At 39.9% G+C, this 22,659-nt stretch overlaps 1 protein-coding gene across 2 annotated transcripts; it reads right to left on the reverse strand.

Moving 5' to 3' along the window:
- Positions 1-1,931: 1,931 nt before the first annotated feature.
- TYRP1 (tyrosinase related protein 1) lies at positions 1,932-20,920 on the reverse strand. Of its 2 annotated transcripts, none has more exons than XM_089511704.1 (8): positions 20,745-20,920; positions 19,577-20,044; positions 16,322-16,644; positions 13,628-13,832; positions 11,046-11,213; positions 8,687-8,866; positions 4,409-4,555; positions 1,932-3,406 (listed from the first exon to the last, which is right to left on the reverse strand). In XM_089511704.1, exons 2-8 carry the CDS (start codon positions 19,938-19,940, stop codon positions 3,201-3,203), a joined length of 1,593 nt encoding a protein of 530 aa, XP_089367830.1. In that variant the 5' UTR covers positions 19,941-20,044; positions 20,745-20,920; the 3' UTR covers positions 1,932-3,200. The 2 variants fall into 2 exon arrangements, with proteins under 2 accessions (XP_089367830.1, XP_089367840.1); XM_089511714.1 differs by lacking the exon at positions 20,745-20,920 and adding an exon at positions 20,501-20,536.
- Between the last annotated feature and the right edge of the window lie 1,739 nt (positions 20,921-22,659).

Raw genomic sequence — 22,659 nt, forward strand, 5'->3', positions numbered from 1 at the left:
AGCAATGGAAAAGAATACATTTAGCTACAATATGAGGAGCAGCCAGTCCTTAATTGTGTCTCTCTGTGTGTTTTCCTGCCATAGCTGTGTGTGCTCAGCATACATATTTCTCAGTATAAATATATGTTTGATTTGAGGAAACTTTTTTCTCCAAAATGTTGTAAGGCACCTGAACCACTTTTAGGAAAAACTAAACAGCCATGTTGTATTTTATGACTTAGTGTCAACAGTTAAGACAGTAGCCTTGGAATCCCAGTTGTCTCCCAGGGAAGGGCCAACACTTGGAAGTTACTTTTAAAAGTAGTTATTTATAATTTTAGCTTGCAGGCTAGAAGTAGCTGATTGTCACTAAACTTTATGATTTTAACAGGAATTCTTTGTGGGCACCGTTTCCCAAAAGAAACTAAAATAGTTAACTTTTAGTAATTTAGGGGCTATACAGACTGCCCCAAAGGGGCAGTCTGCAGCCACCCCTTTACTGGCTGGATCAGGGTTGCAGCCAACTCATGCCGCAGTCCCGATCTGGTCTCCAGAGAGCGCAAAAAGGAGCCACAAAAAGGGGTGCCATAGCCACATCAGTGCAGCTTTACGATGCCCCTTTGGTACTGAATCATGATGGTGTCATGGAGGGGTGTCATGATGGTGCGCACCGTGTGGACCAGCGCATGTCAAATTGGCAGTCTGGGGGCAGGGTTAGGATGTCCAGTGTGTGGACATTGCACCCTAACTCCACCCGCAGGCCAGAACAAAGTGCTGATTGGGCCTTAGTAAGAATATTTGAAAGCTACAAACTGTTGGTCTTTTGGTCCCAGACACATACAGTGGTCCCTTATGCGGGGGATCCGTTCTGGACCCCCCCCCCCGTGTGATGGAAATTCTGCGTATGCTCGAGTCCCATTAAAGACAATAGGGCTCGTGTCTGTGGTGGTGCATGGCGGTACGCAGTGTGTGCGCCATGGGTGTATGCACCATTACTCTTTCTAGCACGCAGCACCACTTCTTCTAGCATGGCTTTCAGCATATATAGTGCCCGCGTATGACGCGGACACACTAACCTTCTTCCATCTACCTGTTTCTTTGTACAACAGATGAGGCAACAGCATGAGTATAAGTTGGCAACTGAAATACATGTTATATGCATCTCCCACCAATGACTGAAGCCATATTCTGTAACTATATATACAGTGGGCCCCTGGTATCCACTAAGGGTTGGTTCCAGGACCCCCGTGGATAGCAAAATCCATGGATGCTCACGTCCCATTAAAAACAATGGCATCATAAAATGGTGTTCCTTATATGAAATGGCAAAATCAAGGTTTGTTTTTTGGAATTTATATTTTTTGGAATATTTTCAAATTATGGATGCTAGTATCCTTGGATAAAAAAATCTATAGATATGGAGGGTAGACTGTATATAAAAAAAAATTACAGTCATATCACCAAACAGGTACCAGTCACTCCACAAAAGCAATAGTGTTATTCTTCAAAAAGTTGCAGCCATAATGTATAGTAGTTATACTTCACTCATTGGGAAAAGAAACTAATTGCAAGTAACCAGTGGCAAGTTTTCATAACTAGTAACTTCCAAACTCTATGAAGGAATTCTGCATCTCAGAGACATAATCCCCCCAAACAGAAGTAATAGAGAACGGTTCATCAAAATGTCCATCGGCACAAGGAAGCAAAATACTATCATATGTAATGTCTGTACATATAATAACAGTGAGTTTTTAAAACAAGTGAAATACGTTTGACCTTTGTAATTTTAGCACATTCAGTTGGCCCTTCTTATACACAGATTTTTTAAACACGGATTCAAGCATCCATGGTTTGAAAATGTTCAAAAAAAAAGTATAAATTTCAAATATCAAACCTTAATTTTCCAATTTTTATAAGGGACACCATTTTGCTATGTCATTATATTTAATGGGACTTGAGCATCCATGGATTTTGTTATCCACGGGGGATCTTGGAACCAAACCCCAGCGTATAACAAGGGTCCACTGTATTTCAATTATTTTCTTCCTCAAAATGAGAAATTATAATTCTTCTATCTGTACAAATATTTCCTGTCCATAATCCCCTTTATGCAACCGTTTTGTAAAGGGATTGTTTTTCTAGGTGAGGGAAAAATTAAACTGTTCTCTGCCCTGCCATCTTGTGGCAGCCTTATGTAAATGGCCTTCATTTGAAATATATACTTAAAGCATATTTTTGTTCTAGGCATATAAAAATAAATTATTATTTTTAAAAGAAGAACTCATATAGACTGAATATTATTCAAGAATGGAAGAATGGAGATTATCAGATAAGGGCTGGGGTGTCCCTGTCCCATCCTTTCCCCATCCTTCCTGTGCGATCGTGGGAAGGACTTTCAGACAATGTTGTTCTCATCTGGATATTGTCCCATCCAGGAAGTGCAAATAACAGTGATTGCGTGAAAGACTTTCATGTGATGTCATGCTGTTCCTGTCATTGTCTCATCAGTGAGGTGGAATTGTCCCATCCTTGCCCTTCATTTTGCATTAGCGGAATAATCCGGTAATGCAATTCAACTTCACTGACAGGTTTATGACAAGATCAGCTTATCAAGTGTGAATGTCAAGTGTGAATTTAACTACAGGCTGATGCTACTAAGAGAAAATAAAGACAATTTCGAGTTAGAACAGTGTTCCTTCACTTGGTCACATGGCTTATTTCTTAGCCAAGCAGGGATCACAGAGATCAAACAGAGACTACCTTAAGAGGTGACCAGCTATGCACTCTTTCACTGTAATCCACAACAGATTATTGAAAGGATGAGTGTTTGTCAATAAATGCTTCTAAGTCTCTCTGTCATTTCATCTGCACCCAAAATCTTACCATAATTTGCCTCATGAACAAGAAAAGGATCAGTTTCTAGGAAAAGCTAAAACAGAAGAAACATACACAACACTTAATTTAAGACATTGTTAAATGGTTGCTAGTAGACCCTTAACAGCCTGGAAATGCCAGTCATTTATTTCATTTTATGAATGGAAATGAAGCAAGTGGAGCCAGTGGAAATTCTGAAGAACAAAGAAAACATGTTACAGGTACAAATCTCTTGAGATTTCCATGGTATTAGGAAAGCTAGCAAAATTTGTCACTCTTAATGTCTTTTATTGTCAGATAGACCAGAAAGAGCAGGCACTAGAGAAGGTGTACAAGCAGCTGCTGTTTCACACAACTGACTGGCTTGGGGTTGGTATGCTGTCATAATCATCTGAATAGGCCTGATATTGGTCATTGAGAAGAGGCTGATGAAGTTCATCATCCCTCCGTCTGGCATGAACTATACACGTGGCACCAGCAAATATAATTGCAACCAGGATCAAGGCTGTCACAATTGCAATAGTTATGATCTCAGTGATGTGGAGAGCCCGAGCTAGAAAGACAACAGAAGAAAGCACAGAGGGTTACAATCTTGAAAGGTGTAGATCAGGGATGGGGAACATGTGGCCCTCCAGATAGTTTTGTACTGAAACCACCCCTTGTTGGCTGTGGTAAATGGGGGTATGGTGGTTATAGGCCCCAAACATCTGGGACTTGGTTGAGGGCTATCAGCATAAGGGCCACCCTAATGTAGGTAGAAGTCTAACCAACCTAAATACACTGCTTTATAAATTCTGATGATACCATATCCTCGTCACTATTGTAGATTAGGAATTGCAGCTACTTTTTTTTTTAGAGTAGAGCATAAAGCCCAACCAAAGTCCACTGCTGCCACCCTAGTTGCCTCAGAAATTCTGACACCATGGAGCCCTCTCACATCATAGGGCCTGCAGACTAGACCTCCTGGAAAGCCTAGAAGAAAAGAACAACCTTTGCATTGCCATTGAATTGAAACAAGCAGGGCCAATAGAAAGAGACAAGAGGGTCTCCTATGTAAGGCTGACATGTTGCCCATCCTCACACTAGATGTTACTTTTCTGGATTATATTCTATTAAGATACCTAAATCCTACAACAGCAGATTTGACTATCATAAGCTTTTGCAGACTATAGTCTGCTTCATCAGATACATCAGAAGTGATCTTCAATTCACAAAAGCTTGTGCTAGAAATTTCTTTTCCCCAGTCAGTATCAAAGGTGGCATTGGATTTATATATGTATTTTAATGCCAGAGCAGAAAAATACTCCCCTCACCCCACTTGTGTTGCTTGCTTGACCTGTGCTTACAACACAGATGAGTGGGGGATCCAGTATTTTTAATGGGCTTTCCCTAATATATTATGGAAATGGTCCAAGTCAAAGCAGCCGTGGAAAGGAGAATAGTCCTTGTTTCATGCATAGTACATGTGTAAATGGTAAACCAACATTTCATCCATTTAATCAGAGAAGGAGAAAACATAGTCTATGGAATAATGAAAAGAGGTTGCACAACTTACCTGGCCATTGAACTTCATAACTGTAACCTAGATTTTCTGGTGCTGTAACAAACATCTCATTGTTGGTCACTGGAGGCCAGAAAGGTACCATGTTGTACTGCCTGTTATGCCCAATGGGGGCATTCTCTAGAGGGTATATTGAAATATCTAAAGGAAAAAGAAACAAAGAGTTTTTGTTCTGTTTCAAGAACTTGGCATAGGCAACTTGTTATAGTTCTTCTCCATATGAACCAGTTTCTTATTAGTTATGACTGAAGCCTGATGTTTGTTGGGTTTAAGAGTATGTTCAAGGATGGTCCATCAATCTAGAATCCATTTGATGAATGTGGGCATGGGTAGCAACATTTATGAAATAACAATCACAGGGACATTCAAATGACATTGAGCAGACTTTTAGTCCCACAATACTGGGACATTTTACAATACATTGTAAGAAGGTGGTTACTATAAAGAAGAAGAAAAACAAACTCTCCTTTTTGCACATGCTGTGACTTCCCAGTGTTTAGGGCAGCATCGGGAACAGGCCTAATACCATTCTCTATAATTTTTTCAGTGCTTCCAGACACATACTTTTATCATACAGTCATGCCTTCATCAAGGAATTGTCAATGAGTCCAGGACAAGTTTGGCAGAATAGTCCCAGTTAATCCTCTACTGCCCCACTTTTTCAGCTGCTTTTAAATGTCTCTTCTCACTTTCCCACTTTATCCTTGCTTATTTTAGTTGCTGCAAACTGAATTCAAAGTGTCAAAGTACTTTGTACACAATTCATTCAACAGGATGAAGGAGAAGGAGTCTTGAATTTCCCAGTCAGCTCATTTAGATTTTTTATGTTTTACAGAATTTCATAAATTCAGAAAATAAATTGCAGGGTTTATTTGCTTCAAGGAATAGTTTTATACAGTCTTCCTCATTAATAGCATTTGCTTTCTTGTTGCCTGGTGCTTTTAACTGCACTTTGATGCTGCTCAGCTATGTCTGGGCATTCATCTGTGAAATGTTGAAGGATATGCAACATCACCTTCTATTTGGAACCATTTCATGCTTTCCCACTGATTTTTTTTTCCTATTTGTAAGCACCCTTTGTTAAGCAGAGGATGCTATACTATAGAAGAGATGTGTCTGGCTCAGTCACTATGAGAATATGCATCTATGGATAGCTGTGTTGGTCATGTGGCAAAGTAAAATAACATCTAAAATCAGCAAAACAGTGATACCTTTATTGGATCAATAAAATGCAAAATGCACAAAATACATGTTGCAAGCTGATTAGTGAGGCCTGTTAGAACCACAGATACTTTAAATTAATGCTTTAACCCCTAGCAAAATACCAAAGCCTTTGTTTTAGAGAATGCTATAGTGAAGAGTCCCTGTGGACTGGGAAGGCCATTTCTAAAATGCATTTAAATCACAAGGGATATCAGTGACAGAAGTGGCCAGATTGACTAAATTCATTCCCTTCTATGTATGCACGTGGCCTGAAGTACATTCTCTCCTATTGCCATGTGATTCTATAAGGGAAACATTGGTGCAGTCCAGTGATGAAAAACGGAGCCCTGCCGGCACCTGTTTTCTCTCTGCAGGGAAGCTGCAGTTGCCAAACCGCATGGCTTCCCTGTGGAGTAAAAAGAACCCGCAAAAAACAGGTTCCTTTTACGCCGCAGCTGCGATGTAACAAGTGCACCACTGGAGCACTTGTTACGCAAGCGCTGCACGGTGCTGTGTGGATGCTGCGTGGCAGTTGCGTAACAATGGCGGCACCCATGTGTACAGGGCACCTCCATTTTGACGCCCTCATCATGTGCTAGGGTTGAGGGGCATCTGCCCTGAGGCAATGTTAGCATGTGACAAGGGCATCGGAAAGGGCCAGTGTGTACCAGCCCATTGAAAAAAAACATAGTAAGGAGCAAAGGAGGCCTGCCTCCATAGGAACATGGAGACAGGGACAACACTGTTTTGTTATTTTCCCTATATGTAGAAAGTTGTATCATAACATGCTATCTCTTTTTGAGCATTTTTAAATTGTGTGTGGCAGCAGCATGGATAATGAAAGTGGAAAGGAAATAGAAAAGAAAGACACAGAGGCAGTTTACATGTAAACTATAAAGTACATGCTGTGGGATGATATGAAGCAGGATGAGAAAGCATTCAGAGATATGTGGACTAATATACATAGAATGGAACAGATGAACAGATCAGGTGTAGAGAATTTTCTAAAGTTCATGGTAATTTAGGAAGCAAATATAATTGTCCCCCATTCATAATGAGTTATGTCAGTCCAGCCATGCATTCAAATCCACCCATGCTTAACACTCATAGGTGGCTTTTTGTTGGTTGGTAATAGTGGATAAATTATTCCAGACAGAAAACTAGAAATCATTTGTAGTCATTTCTAATAAACATCAGAAGATACTCAGTTAACCTTAAATGCAAATTAGAAAGCCACTGTGTTTAAACTGGCTCTGGAGGTTATATGGTGTATCCTCTTTCCCTCCTTTTCTGCCCTGCTTTTTCTATACCTTCATTTTGCTCTGCCTTTGTCCAGACCTACAAAGATGCTGCCTCTCTCCTACTGTGCCATCGGCTTTTCTCTTGTATCTGGTAGCAGAACATGACATGAATTTACGTGGTTTAGTGACAGTAGCAAATAGACCTTTGCAACTTGACAGAATTGCTGCTGGACTTGGGATGAAAAAGCATCATGGTAAGATCCCTCCCCCCAAGACTTCCTTCAAATGTGTGCCATGCAGCAATAAGTGTGCTGCTTTTCTTTTCTGTTCTCTCTCTCTCCCCCGTGTGTGTGTGTGTGTGTGTGTGTGTGTGTGTGTGTGTGTGTGTGTGTGTAGAATTATGGATAGCCATGCCTGACCTCCATTTGTGAAGTTATAAGATGGAGTGGAGAGACATGGTAACTACTTCTGTTATTCTGATCAGTCAATATGGGAAAATATTGGCTATTAGTTCTGGGCAACTTCAACATCCCTCTTGAGCCCAGTATGACAAAACTAGTAGGTGCAGCTCAGGAGTTCAAGGAATCCATGACAAACATGGGCCTATCTCAATTAGTGTCTGGGCCCACACATTGTGCAGGTCTTACCCTCAATGTGGACGGAAACTGAATCCTAATCCAGGTATAGAGATATGCCAACTGGTCCTGGATGGGGTCACATTGCCCCTGAAGGACTGTGTTGGAAGCTTGGGGGTGCTCTTGGGCTCATCGCTTCAGATGAAAGATCAGATAAATGCGACAGTCAGGAGTGCGTGTTATCAGCTTCAGCTGATATAACAATTGCGTCCCTATCAAGATGGATCTCTTCCGGCAGGTCTTCCCTGAATAATCTACTTGGGCACGTGCTATTATGAACCCTCTATAGACTAACCCTAGACACCTATCTTCCTGCCTCTGAATGTTTTAATGATTGAATTGTATTTTATTATTGCTGTGTGGGAATGAATATGTTGCTTTGTTGAAGGAAGGGAGGGGACAATTGGATTAATTTTTAGTGTATGAATTTTATTACTATTGTAAACTGCCTTGAACATTCTGGAGAGGGGGGATATAAATAAAATTTATTATTATTATTATTATTATTATTATTATTATTATTATTAAATGCCACCACAACAGACAGGTAGCAATAATGTGGGAACATTGCCCCTCCAAAAAGGATCTCCCCCCCCCCCAGTGTAATTATATTTCTCCCCCCAAATTACTAGCACTACAGAGTGGGAGACAAAGGAGATTTTTGCACCGCAATTCGCCCACAGGATAGATGTGGTATTTAACAGTCAAAGACAGATTTTATTGCACTGCCCTGTAGCTTGAAAAGCTGTACAAGAAGCCTGGAGAAGTGCAGATTGTATACGGGTTGCATACTGCTCCACTACATAGCAGTGCAATAAAATCTGCCTTGGACTGTTAAATACTCAATCAAGATTTAAGTTACCACAATATTAAAACTTTGGAGAGTAAAAACAATTGCATGTGTGTGTGTGTGTGTGTGTGTGGGGGGGGTAATCAGAGTTTTTACTGGGGGCACTTTTGTGCCCTGCCCCATAGCTATACTCCACTCTACAAGAATGGTTTCTCTGGCTACATTTCATTCTGTTTCAGGAACAGTTGGGAGAAGATGGTTTCATGTCACTAAGGTCTGAACACAACTGCACCACTGCAACAAGATCAGAGCCACACATTGGTACAGACCAACATGAAGGCCTGGCCGGATTATCTTGTGTGCAACACTAGATGAGAATTAGGTAGATAAAAGAACGCCTCACCAGCATTGTGCCTCCTTAGCCATTCATCAAAGAGAGCATCAGTAAAGGTGTGCAGGAGAACAAAAATGGGATCGTTTGGAGACAGATGGGTTTGCCCTCCCGTGCCATTCAAAAACAGATGGGCCAGGTTATGAAGACTGCGTACCACTGGATCGTACTTTCCAGAAGGATGGCTGTAGCCTGTGTGAATGAAGAAGGTACATGTTGAAAATTAAAAATGGAAATCGTGCACTATTCCCAGCTGGATACAATTTTATCTGGCACAAGCCCAAGCAACTATCTTAACTTATTCAAGAAAATTATGCAGCTCCTCCTTAACATATGGCTGCTATTTCCCTAGATGTGTCCATTTTGAGATTAACAAAACCTGAGCAATGTGGTAATACTTTGAGAATGAAAAGTGACATACTCATTCATCTGTTTGCTGTGCAAGCAAAGGGAAGTGTTGCACCCTGGTGGAGAAATGCAAAAATCTGTTTTCTAGCATTGAACAAAGGCTATTGCTTTTGGATCAAAATGGCAGTGAACATAATTGAAACCACCACATGCATGTTCTAACTGCTGACACAAATGTCAAGATGCTCCCATGCTTCTTAATGGGCCAGCTGTTTCTTCTGCTCAACAGATGTCTTTTTCTGAATGTCTGCCAACAGATGGACTTTGGAAAGGGACCTTATGCTTCAGAGGACTAAGAATTCTCAATTCTGATTCACTAGCACCACAAAACTAAATCATGAAATGTAAGAATCTCAGTTGTCAGATGTAAAATACTCTTTTGGGGGGGGGGGGGGATAACCACAATATAGTACAGTATAATTTAGTGATATTTTCCTAATATATTGCATGAGCAATATATTCCTTATTTTGAGCTTCATTCCTGCAAAATATCATGCCCCCAGGCCTTGTACTTTTTAACTTTTTTGTCAAATGCCTCATATTACACTGCAACTCTGTCACCAAATATATCTTTGACTCTGTCCTTTCTCTTTTAGATTGCTCACTGAAGGGCAGGGACATCACTCGGGCAGTTGCAGGGGGTGTAGACTGCAATGAGTGACACCACAGAGGGATGTCACTCAGTGTGTTGGTGAGCAGGGGATGTCTTCCGGATCTGTCCAGTCTGCTGGCCAGACGGGAAAGCAGATTGCCTCTCTTTCTCACCCAGCCAGTAGCTCTGCCAGACCCAAAAAAGGCTTTTGAAGAGAGGAGGAGAATTATTTTAAAAAATGGTCCACACACGGTGTCAAATAAAGTAGGTGTGCCACTGTAGGATGGGGTAAGAATGTCAGCCAGTTGCCTCCCAACTGACATGGGAATAGACAGACTCCTATTGATTGTGGTAGCTGCTTCCCAGCAATTGGAAATGGAGGGGTTGTGCCAAGAGACACTGTGCAGCTCTATAATTTACAGTAGTTACAGATTTTAAACTGCCCAATAGGATTATGGCCACTATTTTTGCAGGAATGAGGTTGGATACCTGTAACAAAAATAGGGTGTTAAATGTTAACTTATTGAATTCTAATATGGAAGGATGGTTTTTTTTAAAAAAGTTTTCTCTCCATTGGCTGAGATTCCAACAGTTTTTGTGCATTTTGTTTACATTTTGGGATTAGCTGAAAAGATTTGGCAGGGTTTTTTTGGAGCAAAAAAATGTTTAAACAACTACCTTGCTTTCTGTACATAATGGTATATAAAACTTTTTTTTTTTTTTTGCTGTTACTGCTGATGATAAAAAATAGCCCTGATCTTTTCATTTTTGTGTAGGAGGAAAAATATGGGTTTGACAATTTTTTTGACAGAATGTCTTGATGTACTGAGGACCCCTTTATTGACAAGGGTGACAAAAATGCATCTCTATGTTAAAGTCAGGATTACTCAAACACTTTAAAAATGTATTGGGTAACATAACAGGATTATATGCCTGTGTATACTGTATGGTGAATCAGTATTTCAGAATGAAAAGCATTGCTTACATGAATCTAATATTTAGCAGATGAGAATAATAACTGTCGAGGCTGAAATGAAATCACATTATTTGCTTTGATTTTCATGAATGGGGGAAAACTAATATGGCAAATGTTTTATATTTTTTGTTATTACCCATGTACTCTTTTCTGACCTATTTCAGTTTGGGAAAGCCTGGTGAATAACTTCAGGGTATGTTCTCTCCTTCTATTGGTTTCTGGACCTTAAGGATAAATTCCTCATATAATGATGGGTGTTTTGTGGGGAAGGAGAGAAGAGGAAGTGATTTTCTAAATGGCTTTGTGCTGCAAGAGGATTTGACTGGTTTTCAACTCATGGCAAACTGGATGAGCAGAGCAGATTGTCCCCCAGCTTTTGTCTGACAGTTACTTGCCTTCCAACGAATTACGAAAACTGTCTGTTGAATTTGAATAGAATGGCGGCGTATCAAATAGTCCGACTTCTAAGCAAAGAGCAACATCCTGTGGCTCAGGAAGGCGCTGCACCATTGGCCGGGCAACATTTCCAGCAGGGTTTCGTCTAATTGGACCACCTTCTGTGCCTGGCAGAGGGAAGAAAAGGAAAGAAAGAAGGCAAGGTTGGAAGTGTTACGGGGGCCTAGGAAATTGCAGCAGCCTTACATAGTTTCTGACTAAAAATATCTTTGAATTATCCATGTGCGTCCCAGGAGCCCTTCAAACATTTCAAGTACATTACAAGACATTACACTGGAGTTTCCATTTTCTCTTTAATTTCTGTTTTGCGTTGTTTGCTTTCATTTTTATGGTTGTCAGCATGTAGTGTTACAAAGTGCTATTTAGGGCATAATGTAATGCTTGGCTTGTACCTTTATTCCCTGACAATAGAATTTAAAAAAACACATTACAATTCATGCTGTATTGTTAGGTAAACCTGCCCCCTAAATTCACCCATTTTTTAACTTCTCCTATAAGGAAGGCATTTCTTCTGTCGCAATCTGTCTCAAAATGCTTAGGAATTTCTTTTGGGGGTGTGTGCATTTTTGAGCTGACCTTATGGTTGTGCGGTGAGGTAGATATTGTGAAATTTGACCGTTCATATTACATTACATACCATGAGCCAGCATGGTATAATGGTTTGAATGTTGGACTATGACTTTGGAGAATAGGGTCTGAATCTCAGCTTAGCCATATAAACCCACTGAGTGACATTGGGCAAGTCACAGTCTCTCCGTCTCAGAGGGAGGCATTGGCAAACCCCCTTTGAAGAAACCTGTCAAGAAAACACCATTATAGGTTTGCCTTAGGCTCTCCATAAGTCAGGAATGACTTGAAGGCACACAACAACAAATTACATATATCTCGCTTCATTGCTCTGGAGCCTTCCCACTTTCTGACCTGAAAAGGCCCCAAGGGACAGCCCTCTGGGCTTTAACCAAAGTTTGAGAAGCTTAAAGAGGCTGCAAACATCTTGGGAGGCAATGAGATATTGAAAGACAGCACACTGACACTTTGTAATTAGCCACATTGTAAGTAAGGTAAGCTCAAGAACTCTACTCACAAGAACTTCAGCTACATTCGCTTCTCTTTTGAACAACCCACCTTCCAAAACAATTTCTTTTCTTCCAAATTGAACATGAAAAGCCAAACAAAATTTCGGCACAGTACTAACTGCAGTGATTTTTAAGTGGTAGCAGCACAATTTTCAGACAAATATAACGCCTGGGGTGGGGTGTTATAGCTTTGTTGCTTTGAAAACAGTTGAATAGCAGTGAGTTGGTAGATCACAGTGATGCTAAAAATCACTGCTTGCTTGTAAGACTGAGTGTGTGTCTACACTGTAGAAATAATGCGCTCTGACATCACTTTAAGTGCTGTGACTTTGTCCTATGGAATCCTGGGATTTGTAGTTTTACAAGGTCTTTAGTCTTCTCTGCCAAACAGTGCTGGTTCCTCACCAAACTACAAATCACAGGCTTCTCAACCTCTGACCAAGATTTTCAAGCAGCCCTATTTCACCTTGCAGTGACTTGCCATTAGATACTTCTATTTGGTTTCTGGAATTATTGGTGTGAATAAAAAAAGGTAAAGGTTTTCCTTTGACAAGATTGTCTAGTCATGTCCAACTGTAGGGGATGGTGCTCATCTCCATTACTAGCCGAAGAGCCAGTGTTGTCAAAGACGACTTCATGGTCACGTGGCCAGCTGACTGCATGGAATGCTGTTACCTTCCCACGAAAGTGATACCTATTTATCTAACTGCACTTTTACATGCTTTTGAACTGCTGCTAGGTTGTCAGAAGCAGGGACTAGTGATGGGCTTCAAACTGCCAACCTCCCAATCTTGCAATCGTCAGAGTCAGCTTCTTAACCACGAACCACTGCATCCCCCTGTTAGTGTGAATATATGCCACTACATACCAGCAAAGTTTGAGTTTACACATGTTTGGTGGGAAAATGTTCAGATTGGTAAGAATTACATTTGCTTCTGCCCACTTGTCTTCAGCCTTGCCTGTTGTGTTCTTCCCCCTATACTGTTTCTTTAGTCTTGCCCACTGCCCCTTTGGAATTGATCCCTAGGCTAAAAAGACTTCTGCCTCTCTGAAAAACATTGTCAGTGTTTGTTTGAGTGTCCAGTATGGTGGTGTGGAATTCTCAAACTCATGCAAGTCACTTTACATGGCTGGTTCTTAAATAATGGATAAGCAAGATCCATTTGCCCAAATCCTACTTTTTCCATGCTGAAGAGACATCAGTGAGAAAAATGAACTTTCCTCTGCATCAAAACTTCGGGCATTTCACATAATATGTGACTTAATTAACAGAAAGAGTTTTATTATTTAGAGTTAAGAATAATATGTAACTTATTCCTCTGGCAACATTATGTGGTGGGTTTTGTACCTAAGCCAAGTGGGATCTGTAAGAGAGATTGGAATCTTTTAAAATATCAACTTTGGGAAGACAAGGGTCTAATTACCCTCCAAGAATTAAGACTTACTGTTGCATACGGTTCCCAAGGTGTCATAGTCATCAACACTCTCACACAAAACACGCCACTGAGAGAAGGCAGAGTTTTGGCTTATTAGATTGGCATCAAAGTTGCTTCTAGCTCCCATGAGTTCATCTGTGCAGATGTCACAAGTGTTTCTACCTGTTGCAAAGTTCCAGTAGGGAAGTGCAAAAGAAGCATCCCGTATCATGTCCTGGAGAATAGAACAATGGATTGTGAGTTGTGTTGTGCTACAGCTGAAATTCCAAACTTGTTATGACATTGGCATTAAGGTGCAAGCAAGGTTCTCAACATCTTCTTCCCATATCTCATGGGCAAAGACTGAGAATGTATCTGCATTAGATGGAAATAGCAGTTTTATGTTATTTCAACTCTCGTACTTCCATCCTTCAAAATCTGGGATTTATACAGTCGGACCTCTATTCCATGAATTCTGCATCAGTGGATTCAACCAACCATGGTTTGAAAATATTTACCAAAAAACAAGCAAACAGAACCCAACTCTCCCGAAAAGCTAACCTTGATTTTGCTATGTTATATAAGGAACACCATTTTATTACACATTGTATATAATAGGACTTGAGCATCCTCAGGTTTTAATATCCACAGGGGGTCCAGAAACCACACCCCAGTAAATGGCCCACTGTAGTTGGGTGAGGTATTTAGAATTCAGCATCACGTTACTCCCACCATGGCAGAGGTGGCATGGCTCACAGAGTGGAGTGGCAAGTTGGGATGACAGCATGAGTTACCACACTGGAGTGACACCAACTCTAATGTTGCCACTCTCTGTTGTGACACTCTCCATGTTTCTCAGAAGGTGTTTGTCCAAGTTTTCCTCTGAGAAATGTTAGCTTAGGGGCTGTACAGACAGACTGTAAGGGGTGGTGGGACACTGCCCCTTTCCTACCTAGATCAGGGCCGTGGCAAACTCATGCTTTGGCCCCAATCTGGCCTTTCAAGGGTGCAAAAAGGAGCTACAAAAAGCGGCTCCTTTTTGTGCCCTCAAAAGGGTGCCATAGCCATGTTGCTGAGGCTATATGGCTCTCCTTTGGCGCTGCATTGTACGGACACAGTGCTGGAAGAGTATCGTGATGCCATGCGCCATGTGGAGTGGCATGTGGCATCAGGGCGCCCTGGGGGATGGAGTCAGGTGTGTGTTGTGAGGACGCTATACCCCAACTCCGCCCCCATGCTGGCTTTAATGGCCAGTGTGTACAGGGCCTGAGTTAATAGTGACTAAAATAATATTGCTAATTCATACTGGTGAATGGAAGAAAGAATGGGCTAAAAGAGGACTGGAAGAAATATGCTTTGTTTAATAATATTGAACAATAATAAGTATGCATTTGAAATATTCTGCCCTGTTTGCAAGTAGCAAAAGAGAGAGGTGGTGATGGTGGGAGTTCCCCAGATATTCTTGTTTCGTAGGCTGGAGCCAGGAAGAAAAAAGAAAGAAAGAAAGAAAGAAAGAAAGAAAGAAAGAAAGAAAGAAAGAGGTTCTGCAGTGGTTGAGGAGAGGCAGTGAAAGGGAAATCTGAAGAAAATGTATTTTTGATAAAATTTTGAGAAGCTCTATAAGGACCTCAAAATCCTTGCCCTTTAACCAAATGTAGGTTTTAAATTGGGGGGAAACAAAATTCTCTTCGTTCTGCCTCCAATTTTTGGAGGCAATCATGTTTAAGGACAAGTCTAACCTACTCTTCTGCAATCTGCTGTTGAGCTAAGGCACAAAAATCAGTGCCCCTACTTTCCCTTCTTACAGTGCTTAATTTCTAGACCAGACCTGGGCTGGATAACCCTTCAAATAGAGGACAGTCTCCTAATAGAAAATGTAGAAAGAACTATCCTCTGCAAACTCAAAAGGACTATGCTCTGTAAAGCAGGACACATGGCCTCTCTAGCCAATAGTAATTTGCAGTCTTCCTAAATTCATATATAATATTCTGTGTTTTTTTCTTTTTTCTTGGCAACATTAAACATTAACCTGTTCACAAGCCTGGCCATGAAGTGAAATTTTCTGATCATAACCAACGACTTGCAGTTGAAACATGGACTCAAAGGAAGACATGCTGAAGCCTATCTGCTCCTTTGCACACATATGGAGAACATGTGACCCTCCAGATACGAGACTGCAATTCCCAATATCCTTCACCATTGGCTATGCTAACTAGCACCTTAAGCCCTGTCTTAACTTTACATTATTGTTGCCATTATTTGACATCAAGTCAATTTCATTTTATGGTGATCCTGTAAATGAGAAAACTCCAAGAGTCCTGATCATCTGCCTTGCAAAGCCAAGGTTGTGATGTCTCTGACTGTGTCCATCTACCTGTAATGCAGTCTCCCTCTTTTTTCACTGGTTCCTATTTTGCTAACCATTATCATCTTTGACAATGAGTCACATCAACTCATGATATGTTCAAATTATGACAGCCTCGGTTTAGTCATCTTGTCTTCTAGGGAAAGTTTAGGACTGATCTGCTTTTTGATCTATTCATTTATCTTTTCAGCAGTACATGGTGTTAGCAGAAATCTCCCCCAGCACCACATTTCAAATGCAAATGTTAGGTGTTGTTCCCCATCTCAATCCATGGGAAGAAGTAGGTAAGAAATAACAACAACAACAACAACAACAACAACAACAACAACAACAACAGATATGGAATAAAGAAACTTTACCTGAATGTCTTTTTCTAGCTGTAGCAAATGGTATCTGTGCCAAGTGAGAAATGCTGGCCCTTCATGGGAGAAATCAATTCCACCAAAACTCAGCTGCCCTGGGCCAAGGAATGTCTTTTTGACAGAGTAGTAATGGGACCACACAAAGTAGTTATAGATGGTTATATTTTCAAACTGTGGTGTATTGCCATCAGGGCCTAGTATCTCTTCCCGTCTCCGGATGGCAATTACAATGTCAGGATGCACTGTGCTCTTGGCTTGTTGCAGGATTCTTAGGAATCGATTCCTTTCATCATTGCTCAGATCCAGAATGTTTCTTCTGACTAAAGATTAAACAAATAGTACTAAGGAATAAAACCAAATAGAAATAGACAATGCACATTTATTAGTTTCCTATTTAAAAAAGAACATCCATGTCAGTTAAAACCAGGCATTCAAAAATCAGAACTCTCTTCCTGCAGAATTATGGGTTTATTGTAAACATTCAATGATAAAGGTATATGTAAAGAGAAAGATTTTCCTTTCCTTTACATGATACAATGTAATTATTTCACAATGGGAAATGAAATTCAAATTTCACCTGAGAATTGGAATTCTATGAATGCATTTATCACTTGTTCTAAAAGGGAATAGTAAATTTTGATTAGTCCCACAGTCTTTCTAGGATGTATTCAGTGTTTACAAATTAGCACATCATCTTTTTTACAGAAATCTTTCTTCCACAGACCAAAGGAACTTTGTTCATGTCCAATATTTACTTAGTGCATACAAATAGGAGTATAATTTTGTTTGTTTATTCACATTTTTTGTGCATTTCTTTTAACAAACATATTTTATACAACATTTGTTAGAGTGTCAATTTTGGAAGCAATTTACTGCCTAATATAATGCTTGTGTTTATTTTTCCGTAGCATGTGTATGTCATGTGTATTTTTCTTTAACACACACACTTTTGTACACAATTTTTGAGTTGTGAAATTTATTGAAAAATTCTGAAAATGTAGATATTTGTGTGCTGGTGCTTTCCATCATAGCTTGTTCTGTCCATATTATCTATCTTTCTATCATGTATAGAAAGAGACTGTATATATTCCACATATGTGGTTGTTGTGTCTTCAAATCATTTCCGACTTATGTCAACCCTAAGGTGAACCTATCACGAATTTCTCTGAGGCTGAGACTCTGTGACTTGGCCAAAATTATCCAGTGGGTTTCCATTGACAAGTAGAGAATAAAAGGCTGATCTCCAGAATGCTAGTCTCAAATCACTGCACCACACTGGCTTGTCACATATTTCACATATACGCTCAAGGTAAAGGAAAAAATTCATGTGGAATGAATATCTCCTCCATCTGTGGTCTACTGTAATATCAAAGGTTTTATGAGACAATACAGTGGTTTCCTCAGAGATTGTGAATTATGTGCATGATTATGTCATCATCCCTGTTAATCAAAATGGGCTGGCATCTCAATCCTACATGTCCTGTTACCATTACAACTCTGAGAGAGAATGCTTGCTTTAAGTCAATATTTGCCATCTGCAGATTTTATAAGCACTTGTGTGAGGTTTGCATAGTTGCATGTAACAGGATGTCTGATTGATCAGCAGAACCCGTTTAGTGCTACTTCAAGTGGTGTTTTTTGGACTGATACTGGTCCAGAAGTTATCAGCTGCCAGTCTGTGGCAAGCTTACAGAAAAGGCTAAAACAGCTGCAGTCAATGGGCACAAAAATGGTACCAGTCTTTGGCACATAATGAAAATAAATTGTCAGCCTCTCACATCAGAGAGCTGGGGAAGCACTGGACTAATTGTTACATCCTTTATTCCAAACAAGTAAAGGAAAGTCATAATAATGGATATTATTAATGTTGTAATAACAGAAAGTTGTAGTAATGGAAGCCACAAAGTTGATGCTTACATCTAAATCTTTTGAATGTTTTTACTGTTGGATAAACAGAAGAAAGAAGAATCTCTGAAAAATAAATTTGGCCTTAAAATCTCAACATTATTGTTGTTGTGGTTGTACCCCGTCAAGTCTTTTCCAACTTAAGGTGACCCCAATGTGACTCTATCACAGGGTTTCCTTGATCAGATTTGTTTGGAGGGAGTTTGCCTTTCCCTCCCTCTAAAGCTGAGAGAGTGTGACTTGCCCAAGGTCACCCATGGGTTTCCATGGCCAAGCAGGGAACTGAACCATGTTCTACAGAGTTATAGTCCAATGCTCAAACCACTACATTATTATATACAGTTCCAAAAGTCTATTTCCACCCATTTATACTTTACAAGGAAAATTACCAGGCATATGGTACCAGACAACTCTGGTACCATATTGAAAAATTAATGCAGTTTGGCACTACTTAAACTGTCATGGATCCATTCTATTGAATCCTGGGATTTGCTGTTCATTATGGCACCAGAGTTCTCTGAGAGAAAATACTAAATATATCAGAAAACAACAAATCCCAGAATTCCATAGCTTGGAGGCATGGGAGTTAAAGTGATGTCAAACTGCATTAATACAGTAGTGTAAATGAAACTGTTGATGATCTTGCTTATAACATGAATGAAAGAGGTCTGAATGATAACTCCTACAATCTTTAAAATTTGTTTTAGGCCAAATTCTCTGCAAAATGGACCCCATTTTCTAAACAAATGCTGGAGTTTGCCAATGGGTCCCAAATGTTTGAAAATATTGTGGACACCAACCTCATTTTAAATACCATGTTTGATTTTAAAAAGCAGTTCATAAATATGCATTCAAAAACAAAAAATGTACAAAAATGTGAAGTCTTTGTTCAGGAGGTAACTGGACCTTTTGACAGAATGTAACCCAAAACTTTGAATTTTTGTCATTGGATAACACACCAAGTTTGGTGATTCTGTAATAAAACATGTAGATTTCTGTAGCACAAATGCTTTAAATTATTAAAAGTTGTTATAGTAATGATGATTATTATAATTATGATAAATTATATAAATTAGATTTGCCAAAAATATACTGCTTTTCTTTCTCATAAAGTGTCTCAAAATGTCTGCTGTGAAAATATATAGCAACAGAAATTTATTGTTGATTGGCTTGAAAATTCACAGACATTTTGAAAAGTGACTAATTAATCATCATTTTTAAAGAGAAATATCAGGTGATAAATATCCTGAAATCATTACAGAAAAGGAAAGCATCTTTTTGCCCCAAAGTCATGACAAATGAATATTAAGTTCTCTTTTTTGTTATTGTTGTTGTTGTTCTCCTTACCTATCTGAATCGGCTGATCACACACAGGTCCAGTCCAGCCCGGTCGGCAGGATCCACAGTTATAACCTGCAAAATTTCTGTTGCATTGGCAGGTTCGGTTGAAGAAGCGTAGAGGCCACTGCTCACGGTCGTCTCGGCCATCATGCATGTACTGAGGTCCATGGGGTCGTGTGTCTGCCATCACTTGGACACATTGACCCCTTCCAGTAGATGATCCACAGCGGTCTGAACCAGGTACTACCACTGAAAGCAGGTCTGGGCAACATTCACCACTTGTCAGTGCTGCGACTGTAGCACACTGCCGGGGGAACTGGGCACTAAATTCTCTAAAAAAGGTGAAGAGCAATAGTATGGCTAGATGCATAATAACACTCCAGATTAAGCAAAGCCAAGGATTCCAATGTTGTCTCTCTTCTGATGAGCAGGTATCCAGAAAATGTTCTTACTTTCTTTGAAGTGATGTAAGTTCTGAAATGGAAGAAGAAGAGGAAGAAAATTACAATGCCGCACAATATGCCACAACACATTCATTGATAAGAAACAGGCTCTTGTCTGCTCCAGGTTTATTTATCCCGTTTTGGAAAGATAGCTTAATGCAATCATTGTTTGGATTGTTTCATGACTATCAGCGTAATCAACCACAAAATCAGAATGTCAGGACTTTGGAAAAGTGACAACAAATCCAGACTTAATGGACATACAAGCTACCATATAAATCCTTAGCCAAACGGAAGATGCAAATACACTGACTGATAGTCCAAAGGAATCCATTAAACTAAATTGCTTAATGAAAGCACCTTTACTCTGAGAAGACAGAGAATCAGTGTATCTCAGTAACTTTTAACGCAAATAGTTCTGTGAGCATTCCCTTCTCTTCCTCAACACAAGCAATCACAACTACATTTATGTATTATCTGTACACACTTTTTCAGAACATCAACCAACACAACTTTCTAGGATGTGTAGAATTTAACACAGTGTCCCTGGACGGCAGTTGCTCGTGATATATCCCGCTCTAGTAAACCGATTCCAAAACTGACATTAATCTTCACATCCCAAAGTACCTAAATTTATCACAGCATGCACTAGCATTTTATGAGCCTTGATTTCTATCAAAACTAAAAAAGAAATTTAGTATATACGTTAAAAAAAAGATTTCCACCTTTACCTTTTAAGTTTTTGACAACTTCCTTAGCGCTTCTTGGCTGACTGTTCTTTTCGTACCAGTTTTTTTTAAAACAAAAACAAAAAAACCTGTCGCTTCAACACTGAACTAATTTGTTTTGGATTTCTGTCTGCTTTTTAATCCAGACCCTGCCAACAATTTGGTTTGGCGTGACCCACTCTCTTTCTCTCTCCTCCTAATCCCTTTCTACTTCAATGCATTCCCCTGGATAAGTACTCCGACAGCACATGATTCTTTTCATGCTGATCTCCTTGTGATTTTACAAGTTTTAGGAAAGGTCAGAGGCAAGTAATTGCAATGAAAACAGAGGACTCGAAACTGAAGGGGTTCTTTATTCTTTACGCAAAGGAGAGGCCACAAGGAGATTGGGGGGCATGGGAGTGGGACGAAGCCAAAACATGCCCCCATAGAACAGAGAAACGTTATGTAGAAACGAAATGCTTCAATTGCACACAAGGAATACCATACTGACATCAGCTTGGCGCCAATACCACAGCTGACTCTTTTACATGAGATTAGCCCATGGCAAAAGGTTTCAAGTTAATGGTTTTTCAAGCACTTAGGACAATGTGTCAGGAAGAATGGCTAGCATATCACAGGCATGTTTTAGTACAACCTGCAAAAGAGCCTTTGATCTACATCAGGGAAACTCAGGTTGTGCCACCCCTCACTTGTTGTTAGATTATAGCTTCCATTATTCCTTGTCATTAGCTATGCTGGCCAGGGCTGACAATAACCATATGAATTGTGGTGGGAATTACTGGAATATAGTGTGATGTTGGCTTTGGTTATCTACTCACCTTGGCTTCAAGCAAAATCCTTCCTCCTGTCTTTGTCCTCCAATGAACATAATTACAACCAATCTTGTCACCTCATCTCCATACGTCATGTTTTGCATTTCTATTGTTATTCTAACACAAGCCTGTTTATATAGGATTCTCCCTGGACCCTCCACTTCATGTATCTGAGGAAGTAGACTTCCCACATAGACTTTATGAAAGCTCATGCTACCAGCTTTTTTCTGTCAGTTAGTCTCAAAGGTGCTACACAATTGTTTTGCATACAGATCTTCCACACTATGTCTTTGAATTAATAATTTGTTAATGTTCAGCTTGATTTCTGTTACGGTTAATAAACTCATTAAGTTATTAATTGTTTCGATTTTAATTAACTCACTAGCTTTTAATTAACTTGCTAGGTTATGAACTTATTAGATCACCCAATTAATGCTGAAGTTAAAAATGTCCATTAGCAAATTAGGTCTCCAAAATTCATTAGAATTTTTTTTGTGTGTGGAAGTATCTCTCCCTGCCAGATTCAGTAAAACAATGTAAAAATAATATTTTGGGCTTCGTAATCTAAGTGGAAATTTTACTGGGGGGAGGTTAAAGTAAGACACCTTTTAGCAGCTAGCATGGTGAGTAATTTGAGCATTGGACTAAGACTCTGGAGACCAGGGTTCAAATCCCAGCTTGACCATGGAAACCTACTGGGTGGCTTTGGGCAAATCACACTCTCTCAGCCTCAAAGGATGGCAATCACAACCCCCCTCTGAAGAAACTGCAAAGAAAGCCCCATGATTGGTTAGGGTCACCATAAGTCAGAAATGACTCGAAGGCACACAACAACAACAACAACAACAAGGCAACTTTGAAAGGAAAAGGGGTCACTTTCAAACTAGGTGATAATTACATTTGAATGTAATGGCAAACCTCATCTGAACAAATCTTGCCAAGAGAACCCCATCATAGGGTTGCCTTAGGGTCACCATAAGTCAGAAACAACTTGAAGGCACACAACACACGGTCAACAGTAACAAACTCCCAGCCATTTCTATGCAAAGCCCATAGAATGTCCACAACCTAATGGTTTTGCCAGGTTAACTAATGAAAACTCA

The sequence above is a fragment of the Sceloporus occidentalis genome, unplaced genomic scaffold, assembly GCF_023333645.1.
Source record: "Sceloporus occidentalis isolate IW3139 unplaced genomic scaffold, rSceOcc1.0.p SCAF_1, whole genome shotgun sequence".
Taxonomy (NCBI): Eukaryota; Metazoa; Chordata; class Lepidosauria; order Squamata; family Phrynosomatidae; genus Sceloporus; species Sceloporus occidentalis.

What these genes read in the sequence shown, in the direction of transcription:
- TYRP1 (XM_089511704.1), bottom strand. Translation starts at nt 19,940, where the DNA reads ATGCATCTAGCCATACTATTGCTCTTCACCTTTTTTAGAGAATTTAGT. An exon ending in TGATCAGCCGATTCAGATAG is followed by an intron (nt 16,645 to 19,576) that starts GTAAGGAGAACA and finishes TTTAATCTTTAG; the next exon opens with TCAGAAGAAACATTCTGGAT. An exon ending in GCTAAGGAGGCACAATGCTG is followed by an intron (nt 4,556 to 8,686) that starts GTGAGGCGTTCT and finishes TTTTTCCTTTAG; the next exon opens with ATATTTCAATATACCCTCTA.